This window comes from Erythrolamprus reginae, chromosome 4 (assembly GCF_031021105.1).
Source record: "Erythrolamprus reginae isolate rEryReg1 chromosome 4, rEryReg1.hap1, whole genome shotgun sequence".
Taxonomy (NCBI): Eukaryota; Metazoa; Chordata; class Lepidosauria; order Squamata; family Dipsadidae; genus Erythrolamprus; species Erythrolamprus reginae.
Genome location: NC_091953.1, coordinates 78,273,690 through 78,288,080, shown reverse-complemented (window position 1 = coordinate 78,288,080; position 14,391 = coordinate 78,273,690). Strand labels below are relative to the sequence as shown.

The 14,391-nt window shown below is 44.3% G+C and overlaps 1 protein-coding gene across 3 annotated transcripts in view; it reads left to right on the top strand.

Annotated features, from left to right (window-relative positions):
* Nucleotides 1-14,391, top strand: part of EIF2S3 (eukaryotic translation initiation factor 2 subunit gamma) — an 87,760-nt gene that overhangs the window by 38,318 nt on the left and 35,051 nt on the right. For 2 of the 3 annotated variants that reach the window (XM_070750690.1, XM_070750688.1), the window contains exon 6: nt 9,377-9,535. The exons of the other annotated variant lie outside the window; for it this stretch is intronic. In XM_070750690.1, the coding sequence (XP_070606791.1) occupies nt 9,377-9,535 (159 nt within the window). The remainder of the gene's footprint in view (nt 1-9,376; nt 9,536-14,391) is intronic. 3 annotated transcript variants of the gene reach the window in all.

Below are 14,391 nucleotides of genomic sequence, written 5' to 3'. Positions count from 1 at the left end.
GAAAGTGATCATGAAAATTCTGAGAAGAGTAAATTTAAAGTAAGTTGAGAGTCTCTTAGAGGTAAAGAATAAAGTATTGTTAAACTTATAAATACCGTTAAATAATGTTTTAAAATTGATAAATAGATCAACAATATGTTCACACAATTTCAAAGGCAATTTAAGTTGCTATAGTGTAACTGAGTCAAAATATAGATATTTCTATGGTCAAAATCTAAATTATCAACTTATCAACTTGTCAACCTATCAACTTATCAATTACAAAGTGAATATCAGTATATCATTGGTATCATTAAATATCTTGTCTTTTCACTTGTTGTGAGCCGCCCCGAGTTTTCGGAGAGGGGCGGCATACAAATCCAAATAATAAATAAATAAATAAATAAATAAATCTCTAAGAAATATAAATGATAGATAATTGATAGTTAATAATTAGTGAATCAAAAACAATTAAATACAATAAAAAGCCAGAAGATTCAGTTCACAGATATAAATATAAAAAAATATCTGGATCAATTAATTTTTAACAATGGTAGTAATAACTAATTGGACACTAAAAGTTATTTAATATTTATGTAGCACAACTATATCCATGCACTTTATCAATATACTTTATCCAAAGTGGAATAGAAGAAGAAGAAAAGAAAATGTAGGAATATAGAGAGGAAAGGAAGCAGAGGCAGAGTTTAAATTAATTTAAGATTAGTTATTTGATTTAATTAATTGCTAATTAATTATTTGTATTAATGTCAATGAAATATATGTACTATACTCTAAAATTATATTATATTATCAAATCATCATGAATTTCATCAATTGTAGTGTCAATTTCATCAATCACAATGTTAATCAAAAACAGAAGGAAAAAAACCCTTAAGTATACAGTGGTACCTCGAGATACGAGTTTAATTCGTTCCGGACCTGGGCTCTTAAGTCGAGCAGCTCTTATCTCGAACGACTTTTCCCCATAGGAATTAATGTAAATAATTTTAATTGGTTCCAGCCCTCAAAAAACTCACAAAGTTAGTCTAAATTATGCAGAAAGACATGTTTTTAATGAAGAAATGTACATGTACATATAAATGAATAATGAAGTTTCTTTCACTTAACTTGTAAACTTTCTTAAACTTTTAAATTTACATATGTTCAACTTCTCTGCCACCCAATCCTGTAGGACAGAGGTCCCCAACCCTTTTTGCACCAGGGACCGGCTTTAAGCGATCAAGAGAGGAATGGGTGAATGAATGGACGGAGGGTGGGAAGGAAGGAAGGAAAGAGGGAAGGGACAGGAACAGAGGAAGGAAGCAAGGAAACTTATGAAAGGGGAGAGTAAGAGAGGAATGAGTGAAGGGAGGGAGGGAGGGAAGAAGGTGGGAAGGAGAAAGAAAAGAAGAAATAGAGGAAGGGAAGGTAAAAGAGAGAAAGAAAAAGAGCAAGAAAGAAAGCTGCAAGCACCCCCCCGAGCCCCCCAGGCCAGCTGCAACCTTTTAAAACACGCGCGCCGCTTCGCAGCTGTCTCCTGAAGCCGAACGCGGAAGTTAGCGTTTGGCTTCAGGAGACAGCTCCTTGGCGCTTGTATCTCGAATTTGGGCTTGTAAGTAGAACAAAAATATCTCTCCCCTCCCAGCTCTTATCTCGAGTTGCTCTTAAGTAGAGCAGCTCTTATGTCGGGGTTCCACTGTAGTAGTTAATGTTAATCAGAAGCAAAGCTCTTAGTCCACTAACAATCTTGGTCAAGGAAAGTTCCAGCAATCTTCTTCTCTCCTCCCCGCCCCCCCGGCTTATGCAATAGTCCTGAGTCACCGATCAACCTCGATCAGAAAGTCAGTAAGAGTCAATAAGAATCAAAATGTTGCATTAAGTAATATCCACAGTTTAAAAGTTCTGTTCCCAGTTTTAATTAGGGAATTTTAGTAAAGACAAAGTCAAGGTCATAGTAAAAATCAAGAAGAAAGAGAAGAAGGAAAAAATAAATATTAGGTCCTCCGGTTTTGCAGTTTGCTACCAACTTCCTCCACTCTTAGTCTGTTGAAACAGCTTTCTCTCGCAAACTCACCAGGGTCTGCTCAATCCGCCTATAATTGTTGGTTCTCTGTCACCTTTACCTATTCAAAAAAATCGCAGTTGCCGCTTTTCCAACGTTTCTGGTACAATCACTTCTCTCAGGTTCAAAACACACAACAGAGGGTTTCCTTCTCCAAACATTGATCGATCCAAGTAAACTCTTTAGAAAATCTCACCCCAAAACTATCTTCGTCTTCTTGCGGCTTCCTTAATGGAGTTGGAGTGTCACAACTTCAGACCGAGGGGTTTTTTGTGTCGGCTGGAGGATTCCCTCGCTACCTGAAGGGTCCGCCGACCACCCTCGGGTGCGCCGGGGGGTCCTCTAACAAATCACCGGCTCTACAGGTCAATGATCACCCTAAAGCTGCCAAAATCCACACAAAAAGCCACAGTTGCCCCGGAGAGATTGAAGGCTGCCTAGCTGTCAGCGTGCCAACAAAAACGGAAATCCCTCTTCTCATACGTAGACGGAGTCTGTGCATGCTTATTATTGTTCTGCTCTCAATCTCCTGAAATAAGGATAGGGAGCTTCTCTTCTGCTGAGTTATAGAATAGACATAAAATTAGTGGCTGACATTAGCATATACTAAAGTAGACTTCCTGCTATCTCTGTTTCAGAAAGAAAGTGAGATTCACAACAGTGTGAGATAGATAAAAAGCCTTTGCCAGATCTCTTTCTAGATACTTCTAGCTTATAGTAAATGTATTAAATCAACCTTATATCCAATACATTTTCTCCTTTTTGTCACATATGCACACAGGTATGTTAGCATTGAAACATATGGGTTTACAGGAATAAGGTTATTCATATTGCTATAAAAATACATTTCTTGGATTACATAATCAATTATAGACACAAACATATAAAAATGGTTTCATTAATTATACTTATTGTAACACAAACTTTATTTATTTATTTATGTATTTTATTGCTTTTGTATGCCGCTCACTCCGAAACAGACTCTGAGCGGCTAACAACAGTTATAAATATAATACTAATAAAAAGAACAATAAAAACATCAATAAAATCCACAATACAAAAACTACTGTATATAAACCATATGTACTAACATTCAATCCTAATTCAAGGCCTGCCGAAAAAGGCATGCCTTAATGACTTTTCGGAAGACCAATATGGAGGAGATAATGCGAATATCTGGGGGCAGTTGATTCCACAGGATCAGAGCCACCACAGAGAAGGCTCTTCCCCAAGGTCCTGCCAAATGACATTGTTTGGCAGACAGGACCTGGAGAAGAGCAACTATGTGGGCCCTCACTGGCTATAATGGGGTGTGAGGAAGGAGGTGGTCCTGTAAATAGTCTGGCCCTGAGCCATTTAGGTTTGTAAAGGTAATAACCAACACTTTGAATTGTGTTCAGAGACCAACTGGCAACCAATGCAGCTCACATAAAGATGGAGTAATACAGACGTACCTTGGTACACCCGTAATTGTACGTGCCCCTGCATTTCACACCAGCTGAAGTCTCCGAACACTCTTCAAGGGTAGCCCCATGTAGAGCGCATTGCAATAGTCAAGACGAGAGGTGATGAGGGTGTGAGTGACTGTGTGGAGCACCTTCTTGTCAATGAAGGTCCACAACTGGGAAAAAAGACAAACTTGCACAAAGCCCTCACACACACACACACACACGTGAGAGATGTTGTTCTAATCTCAGCTGTGGATCAAGGACACCCAAGTTGTGAAACCTATCTGAGGGGGGAATTTCTTCTTCCCCCCAGGACCAAGGACGGATAGATGGAATCGTCTTTAGGAGGAAGGACCACAGCCACTCAGTCTTGTCAAGGTTGAGTTTTAGAAACATAGAAACATAGAAGATTGATGGCAGAAAAAGACCTCATGGTCCATCTAGTCTGCCTTATACTATTTCCTGTATTTTATCTTAGGTTGGATATATGTTTATCCCAGGCATATTTCAGTTCAGTTCCTGTGGATTTACCAACCACGTCTTCTGGAAGTTTGTTCCAAGCATCTACTACTCTCAGTAAAATAATATTTTCTCATGTTGCTTCTGATCTTTCCCCCAACTAACCTCAGATTGTGCCCCCTTGTTCTTGAGTTCACTTTACTATTAATAACACTTCCCTCCTGAAACATATTTAACCCTTTAACATATTTAAATGTTTCAATCATGTCCCCCCTTTCCATTCTTGTAGCCCATCTTTGGACCCGTTCAATTTTGTCAATATCTTTTTGTAAGTGAGGTCTCCAGAACTGAACACTCTCCCTCTTCCTGCTTGTTATATCTCTAGCTATGCAGCCAAGCATGCTGCTTGCTTTCCCTATCGCCTGACTGCACTGTTCACCCATTTTGAGACTTTCAGAAATCACTACCCCAAATCCTTCTCTTCTGAGGTTTTTGCTAACAGAGAACTACCAATACAATACTCAGATTGAGGATTCCTTTTCCCCAAGTGCATTATTTTACATTTGGAAACATTAAATACAGTTTCCATTGCTTTGACCATTTATCTAGTAATCGTTTGCCATATTACAGATGCCTCCAGGAATATCAACCCTATTGCACATTTTAGAGTCATCGGCAAATAGGCAAACCTTCCCTACCAAACCTTCCCCTATGTTACTCACAAACATATTAAAAAGAATAGGATCCAGAACAGACCCTTGTGGCACACCACTTGTAACCAGGCTCTGCTCAGAATACTTGCCATTAACAACCACCCTCTGATGTCTACGCTTCAGCCAGCTGCAAATCCACTAAACTATCCAGGGATTAAGTCCAATCTTCACTAATTTATCTATCAGCTCTTTATGTGGAACCGTTTCAAGGCTTTGCTGAAGTCCAGATCGGCAATATCCATGGCACCACCTTCATCCAACACCTTTGAAACATAATCAAATAAATAAATAAATGAGATTAGTCTGACATGATTTGCCCTCAGTAAAGCCATGCTGGTTTGGGTCCAATAAGTTATTGGTTTTTATCTTCTTTTTGAGTAGAGTCTCCATCATTTTAACTATAACTGATTATCAAGCTAACTGGCCTGTAGTTACCAGCACTGTTCCCTCTAACCTGTGCTATGAGCTATAGCGCAGAAGATTTGATATCTCAGCGCAGAAGATTCCCATTCTAGCGCGGAGATCTCAAATCTCTCCCCACCAGCTCCCCAGCAGATTCTATCGCCAGAAAAAACTTTTAAGCTGCGAAGAAGGAAGCTCAGCTTCCGGTCTTGCAACTTTTTGCTGAGGGCACGAAGAGCAAAAAGTTGCAAGACCGGAAGCTGAGCTTCCTTCTTTGCAGCTTAAAAGTTTTTTCTGGCCACCAGCGATATCTGGGTCTGGCTGACACGCGGGTCCTCCTTGCGCGAGGCTCCTGCCCGGGGGTCTCTCGTTCATCGGTCCTCCTCCTTCCCCTCGCCTCCCCGCTTTGGCGTTTGCAGCCCTGTTGCCCGAGGCTGCCCTGGTTCTGATGCCCACCCACATGGCATTGGAGGAGGCGTTCGCCTCCTGCCGCACTGGGGGCTGTCCCTTGGAGCCGGGGGCAACGGGCCCAGCCTCGGCCTACTCGGCCCCAGTGCAGCCGAAGTGCAGGGTGGAGTAGGCGGCGGTAGTGGCTGTTCCGGGCCTGTCCACGAGCTTCACTTCCTCCCCTGCCGCTGCGCTGAGGGCTACCCTCATTTCTGTGAGGTTTTGGAGCCGGGGGCCACAGGCCCGGCCTTGGCCTACTGGGCCCCGAACTTCGCCTCCTCCCCCGCCGCCGTTCTGGGGGCTGCCTGCCGCCGCTGGGTCTCCTCCGCTGCCCAATCCCGGTATGAGATGGCGGCAGCCCGCATCAAGAGCATGGACCTGGCCACCGTTAAACAGGTAGAAAGAGGGGGAAGAGAGCAAGAGGGGGCAAGAGGAGGGAGAGAGAAAAAGGGGGGAGAGAGAAAGGGGACAAGGGAAGAAGAGAGAAAGAGGGGGCAAGAGGAAGAGAGAAAGAGAGAGAAAGAAAGAAAGAGAAAGAGAGAAAGAAAGCAAGAGAGAGAGAGGAAGGAAACGAGAGAGAGAAATGAGCAAAAAGGGAAGAAAAAAAAGAAATGAGAAAATGATTGAGGCAGAGAATGAGAGGGAAGAGAGAGAAACAAAAGAGAGAGAGAAATGACTCCTGATTTAAACAAAAGAGAGAGAAGGGGGGAAGAGACAGGGATGGAAAAAGAGAGGAGAAGTGAGAGGGGGAAGGAATGAGAGAAAAGGAGGAAGAGGGAGAAATGAGAAACAAATGAGAAAAGTGGGAGACACAGGAGAGGTACCCAGAAATGAGAACAGTGGTAGAAATTTGAGGAGGGATTATTGATTATTAAATATGGATTGACTATGGAATGATGGTAAAAGATATACAGTGGTACCTCGTGATACAAACCACTCGTCATACGAACTTTTTGAGATACGAACCCGGGGTTCGGAATTTTTTTGCCTCTTCTTACGAACTTTTTTCGCCTTACGAACCCGCCATCACCACTGGGATGCCCCACCTCCAGACTTCCGTTGCAAGCGAAGCGCCCGTTTTTGCGATCCTGGGATTCCCCTGAGGCTCCCCTCCATGGGAAATCCCACCTCCTGACTTTTGCGTTTTTGCGATGCTGTAGGGAAATCCCAGGAGGAGAATCCCAGGATTGCAAAAATGGGCACTACACTGGCAACGGAAGTCCGGAGGTGGGGTTTCCCAGCGAGAGAAGCCTCAGCGAAATCGCACCATCGCAAAAACACGGAAACACCTCCAGACTTTTTGTGATCCTGGGATTCCCCTCCTGGGATTTCCCTACAGCACTGAAAAAACGCAGAAGTCAGAAGGTGGGGTTTCCCATGGAGGGGAGCCTCAGGGAAATCCCAGGATCGCAAAAACAGGCGCTCCGCTGGGCAGAGTGGGGGGGACAAAAACGGGAGGGAAAGATTCATGGAGCTCAAGGGAGGAGAAAGGTGTGTGGGAGATGAGCAGAGTGGGAGGGACAAAAACGGGAGGAAAAGACTCATGGAGCTCAACGGAGGAGAAAGGTGTGGGGGAGATGAACAGAGTGGGGGGGACAAAAACGGGAGGCAGAGACTCATGGAGCTCAAGAGAGGCTCTTTTCGCCTTGCTTTGTTGGGACTCCCTCCCTCCACTCCATTCGCCTCAACTTCGTCTGGCCACCGCTTTTTTTTTTTAAAGCCTTAATATTTTGGATTTTCCTAATGGGCTTGCACACATTATTGGCTTTTCCATTGATTCCTATGGGAAACATTGTTTCATCTTACGAACTTTTCACCTTACGAACCTCGTCCTGGAACCAATTAAGTTTGTAAGGCAAGGTATTACTGTATTTAGGTGTTGTTTTAATATTAGGATGTATTAATTCATTAAATTGGATTAGAATTTTAGAACTATATAGAATTACATAGGTAAAATTAATGGAAGATACATATGATAAATAAGGGGTTTATGATATGTACTGTATGATTTTATGAGTTTGCATTATGAATTTAAAATATACTTGGAAATGTAGAAGATTGATGAAAGTTAATAATAGAAATTATAGAAAAGTATAATTTATGGAAATATATTAATTGATGCATTGGTGTTCGGATAGATTTTCCTAGTATTACTAGATTAATATATGGATGATGGATGATGTCTGGCAGGCCTGGGACAGGGGTTTATCCCCTGTCCTGGTGCTCCTTGACCTCTCAACAGCTTTCAATACCATCGACCATGGTATCCTTCTGTGCTGGCTGGCGGGGTTGGGAGTGGGAGGCACTGTTCTCCAGTGGTTCTCCTACCTCTCCGGTGGGTCGCAGTCGGTATTAGTGGGGGGTCAGAGGTTGAACTCTAGGTCTCTCCCTTGTGGGGTGCCTCAGGGGTCAGTCCTGTTCACCCTGCTATTTAAAATATCTACATGAAACCGCTTGGCAAGATCATCCAGGGGCATCGGGTGAGGTATCATCAGTATGCTGATGATACCCAGCTGTACATCTCCATCTCATGTCCTGTCAACGAAGCAGTGGAAGTGATGTGCCAGTGCCTGGAGGCTGTTGGGATCTGGATGGGTGTCAACAGGCTCAAACTCAACCCTGACAAGATGGAGTGGCTGTGGGTTTTGCCTCCTAAGGACAATTCCATCTGTCCGTCCATTACCCTGGCAGGGAATCACTGACCCCTCGGAGAGGGTCCGCAACTTGGGTGCCCTCCTCGATCCACAGCTAACATTAGAGAACCATCTTTCGGCTGTGCCGAGGAATGCGTTTGTCCAGGTTCGCCTGGTGCACCAATTGTGGCCCTACCTGGACTGAGTCACTGCTCACAGTCACTCATGCCCTCATCACCTCGAGGTTCAACTACTGTAATGCTCTCTACATGGGGCTACCTCTGAAGAGTGTTCAGAAACTTCAGATCATGCAGAATGCGGCCGCGAGAGCTATCATGGGGTTACCTAGATTGGCCCACGTCTCTCCAACACTCCGTGGCTTGCATTGGCTGCCGATCAGTTTCCGGTCACAATTCAAAGTGTTGGTTATGACCTATAAAGCCCTTCATGGCATTGGACCAGAATACCTTCGGGACCACCTTCTGCCGCACGAATCCCAGTGACTGATTAGGTCCCACAGAGTTGGCCTTCTCCGGGTCCCGTCGACAAAACAATGCCGTCTGGCGGGACCCAGGGGAAGGGCCTTCTCTGTGGCGGCCTCGACCCTCTGGAATCAACTCCCCCCTCCTTGCCTTTCGCAAACTCCTAAAAAACCACCTTTGCCGTAAGGCATGGGGAAATTAATTCCCTTCGGCCGCTCTGTTTTATGTATGGTTTGTTTTGGGTGTATGAGTGTTTTTAAATAAAGGGTTTTTAACCGTGTTACTTTTTTAATCATTGGATTTGTATTTTGTATTGCTGTCGTGAGCCGCTCCGAGTCTTCGGAGAAGGGCGGCATACAAATCTAATTAATAATAATAATAATAATAATAATAATAATAATAATAATAATTCCCATTTTAAAAAATTAAATCTAGAATATTCTCCCCTCTAGTTGGTGTCTTAACTAGCTGTGGCAGAGTTGCTCCTGTAAGGGCCTCTACTATATTCTTACTTTTGCATGTAAGGGCACTAGGGATATTCCAGTCAATGTCAGGCATGTTGAAATCACCCATAACCACAATCTTCCTTTACTGCCATTTGGGTAATTTCATCCACCATCTTGTTGTCATACTCCTCAGATTGCCCTGGAGGCAGGTGTTCTTATTCCTAATTATAATTTAACCTTTTATTAAGAAGTCAATCAATGTTCTATATTCAGTTGTAAACATTGTTTTTCTGTTATTCCAGCTGGCAATGAATCATGTCCTCAGCCACAGACCTCAGAACACTTAGCTGCTATTGAAATTATGAAACTGAAACACATTCTAATTCTACAGAATAAAATTGATTTGGTCAAAGAGAGCCAAGCCAAAGAACAATATGAACAAATTCTAGCATTTGTGCAAGGTGAGTTTCCAGGTCAAAATCAAGTCACTCACAAACAATTCGTTTTCAAGTTATTGCCATATCAAATTTGTCAAACTAATTTTGCAAATGTATTATTATTATTATTATTATTATTATTATTATTATTATTATTATTATTATTATTATTATTATTATTTAGATTTGTGTGCCACAAAAGAAATCGTGACAAGCAAAATCCGGATCCTGAGCTCAGGCTGTTACTGCTTAATGCCAGGTCTGCTATAAATAAAGCTCCCCTCATCCAGGATTTACTCCTGGAGGAGGAGGAAGACCTGGCGTGTGTGACTGAGACCTGGCTGGGCCCAAAGGGAGGAGTTCCTTTCTCGGAAATGTGCCCAGCCAGGTTTCAGGTGTGGCACCAGCCGCAACCCCAGGGAAGGGGGAGGGTGGCAATTATAGCCAAGAAGACCATCAAGCTGCGTAGGCTCACTGCCCCTGAGATTGTGGGTTGTGAGCCCCTTCTTATGAGGTTGGACCTAGGGGTACAGGTGGACTTGTTGCTCACATACCTGCCTCCCAGCTACGTGTCAACAGCCCTCCCTGTGCTATTCGAGGCGGTGGCCGGGCTGGCGGTGGGGTCCCCAGACTTATTGTGCCATCACTCGGCAAATCCTCTGGGTTGGCGCAGGAGATCATCGCCACCATGGCAACGATGGACCTAACCCAAGTAGTTCAGGGCCCAACCCATGAGAGGGAACACACTCTTGACATGGTATTCCTCTCAGGGCAATTGAGCAATGATCTGATATTAAGGGTCTTAGAAACATTGCCTTTGTCATGTTCAGATTATTTTCCATTGCGGCTTGATATTAAGGGTCCAATCCTTCCCCACAGATGCCTGATGGATCCAGAAGGTTTTCAAAGGGCGCTTGGGGTTTTGCCAGATTCACTTGTATACAGTTCGGCAGAGTCGCTTGCTGCAGCCTGGAATAGAGCTGCGACAGAGACTCTAGACCGAATTGCACCTTTGTGACCTCTCTCTGGCAACAGACCCTGGAGGTCTCCTTGGTTTACCGAGGAGCTCCGGGGAATGAAACGCCAGAAGAGAAGTCTGGAGAAGCGTTGGAGAAAGACCAGATGCGAATCTGACTGAACACTTGTAAAAGCTCATATTAAGATTTACAAAGTGGCGATCAGGTCGACAAGACGTGCATACAATGTCGGCCTGATTGTGCCTGCGGAATCTTGGCCAGCCGCCCTATTTAGGGTGACTTCCTCCCTTCTTAACCAGGGGGGAATTGGGGAGCCCTTGCTGGGTAATGCTAAGCGTTTTAACAAATTTTTCGCAGATAAAATCGCTCAGATCGGATTGATCTTGACTCCAATTGGAGTGCAGAGTCGGCTGACAACGAGTCAGTCGAGGTGACAGGGGTCCATCTTAGTCCACCTGTTTGGAGCGAGTTTAACCTGGTGACACCTGATGAAGTGGACAAGGCCATTGGAGCTATGAGTTCCGCCACCTGTTTGTTGGACCCGTGTCCCTCTTGGCTGGTTTCAGCCAGCAGGGAGGTGACATGGAGCTGGGTTCAGGAGATTACCAACACTTCTTTGTGAGAGGGGTCCTTCCCAGCTCCCTACAAGGAGGCACTTGTACGCCACCTCCTCAAGAAGCCTTCCCTGGACTCGGCTGTATTTAAAAACTATCATCCTGTCTCCAACCTGCCCTTTATGGGAAAGGTTGTCGAGAAGGTGGTGTCACTCCAGCGGACCTTGGAAGAAGCCGATTATCTAGGCCCTCAGCAGTCAGGATTCAGGCCCGGCTACAGCACAGAAACTGCTTTGGTTGCGCTGATGGATGATTTCTGGCGGGACCGGGACAGGGGATTATCCTCTGTCCTGGTGCTTCTTGATCTGTCAGCAGCTTTCAATACCATCGATCATGGTATCCTTCTGTGCTGACTGGAGGGGTTGGGAATGGGAGGCACTGTTTTATGGTGGTTCTCCTCTTACCTCTCTGGTCGATTGCAGTCAGTGTGGGGGGGGGGGTCAGAAGTCGACTCCTTGGTCACTACCTTGTGGGGTTCCTCAGAGGTTGGTCCTCTCCCCTCTTCTGTTTAATATCTACATGAAATCGTTGGGTGTGATCATCCAAGGACATGGGGTGAGTTACCATCAGTACATTGATAATACTCAGCTGTACCTCTCTACCCCATGTCCACTCAGTGAAGCAGTGGAAGCGATGTGCCAGTGTCTGGAGGCTGTCAGGCTCTGGATGGGTGTCAGCAGGCTCAGACGGAGCGGCTGTGGGTACTGCCTCCCAAGGACATGTCCATCTGTCCGTCCATCACCCGGGGGGGGGGGAAATTATTGACCCCCCTCAGAGAGGGTTCACAACTTGGGCATCCTCCTTGATCCACAGCTAACTTTAGAACACCATCTTTCGGCTGTGGTGAGGGGGGGCGTTTGCCCGGGTTCGCCTGGTGCACCAGTTGTGGCCTATTTGGACAGGGAGTCTTTGCTCACGGTCACTCATGCCCTTATCACCTCGAGGTTGAACTGCTGCAATGCTCTCTACACGGGGCTACCTTTGAAGAGCATTTGGAAACTTCAGATCATCCAAAATGCAGCCGCGCAAGCAGTTTTGGGCCCTCCAAGACATGCCCATATCTCGTCATCACTCTGCGGACTGCATTGGCTACCGATCTGTTTCCAGGCACAATTCAAAATATTGGTTATGACCTATAAAGCCCTACATGGCATAGGACCAGAGTATTTCCGAGACCACCTTCTGCCGCACGAATCCGAGCAACCAGTGAGGTCCCACAGAGTTCGTCTCCTTAGGGTCCCATCGACCAAACAATGTCAGCTGGCGGGACCTAGGGGAAGAGGCTTCTCTGTGGGGGGGGCGGCCCTCTGGAATCAACCCCCAGAGATTCGCACTGCCCCCCACCCTCCTTGCCTTCCGAAAGAGTTTAAAAACTCATTTCTAACACCAGGCTTGGGGTTATTAGAGCTTCCCCCTGGCCAATGAATGTTTCCTAGTATGACTGTTGTATGAATTGTTAATTGAAATTTTAAAATTAGAATTTTTTAATGATTGTTTATGTTATTGATTGGATTGTTCTTCTACTGTTTTGTTATGTGCTGTGAGCCGCCCTGAGTCCTTGGAGAGGGGCAGCATACAAATCCAATTAAAATAAATAAAAATAAAAAATAAATAAAAGCAAGGCAAACTCAAAGAAATTCTTCATAGCAAGGACCTTGACAAAGTTAGAGTCAAACCAGACTCTCATATATCAAGATTGTACTAATAATTTAGTTTCACCTAAATTATTCTTTAAAATATCTTAGTCTAGAACAGGAGTGTCAAACTCAATTTCATTGAGAGCCAAATCAGGGCTGTGGTTGACCTTAGAGGGTGGGGGTCTGGGCATGTATGGCCAGCTCATTAGGTGTGGCCAACTTGAAGCCACTCACTGGGTAGTGCCGACTGGATGGGCATGGCCAGCTTGATGCCACTCCCCAAACTACTGGCATGTTTCCTTTTCGCATTGGGTAGACTGGTCCAAAGCCACACTGGTCCAATGTCCTCTTCCTCTTCGCATTGGGTAACCGGGCTGAAGTGACACAGGCCAGGCCCTTGAATTTTCCAGGATAGCCCTGCAGGCCAGATGCCACTCACAGATCTTGTGTTTGATACGTCTGGTCTAGAAGAATAGGTAATAGGTTCAGCAAGAGTTCTTTTTCAGTTACATATTTTTATTTATTAAATAAATGTATATAGCCACCCAGTGTACACATAGGTAACTGCAGTTTACAAAATGATGTAACGGAATGTGTGGATAATCTTGGGGAATGAGAGACAGAGATGCCGCCTAGGAAATAATCAGATGAATATTAGGAAACTGGACTTACTTACGTTTTTCTTTGAAAACATGTACAATTATAATTGCTGAAAAGTGAGAGATAAACAAATAAAAAATAGTTTTGAAAAAAGAAAAGGCCCAGGAAAGAGAAACAGGGAAAGTGTAAGAAAAAAAGGAAGGAAGGAAAACTGAAAAAGTATGTCTTCCAATTTCCTTTGGTAGAGATATACATTAAAAAATATATCAAACTCTTATTTTAAGTTTGTCTACATTATTTCCATAATCCCATATCTAATATCAAAGCCCCAGATCAACTTTTAATTTCAATTTCACACAAAAAGTCCATTCGTAATTACGAATCCCAGCAGCCAGTTAGGTCCCACAGAGCGGGCCTTCTCTGGGTCCCGTCGACTAAGCAATGTCGTCTAGTGGGGCCCAGGGGAAGAGCCTTCTCTGGAACCAACTCCCCCTGGAGATCAGAACTGGCCCCACCCTCCTTGCCTTTCGTAAGTTGTTGAAAACTCACCTTTGTCGCCAGGCATGGGGAAATTGACACCTCCCCTAACTACTGCTTTATGTATGGTTTGATCTTTCAGTAAAATAATATTTTCAGTTTGGTCTTTCAGTAAAATAATATTTTCTCATGTTGCTTTTGATCTTTCCCCCAACTAACTTCAGATTGTGTCCCCTTGTTCTTGTGTTCACTTTCCTATTAAAAACACTTCCATCCTGAACCTTATTTAACCCTTTAACATATTTAAATGTTTCGATCATGTCCTCCCCTTTTCCTTCTGTCCTCCAGACTATACAGATTGAGTTCCTTAAGTCTTTCCTGATACATTTTATGCTTAAGACCTTCCACCATTCTTGTAGCCCGTCTTTGGACTCGTTCAGTTTTGTCAATATCTTTTTGTTGGTGAGGTCTCCAGAACTGAACACAGTATTCCAAATGGGGGTCTCACCAGCGCTCTATATAGTGCGATCACAATCTCCCTCTTCCTGCTTGTTATACCTCTAGCTATGCAGCCA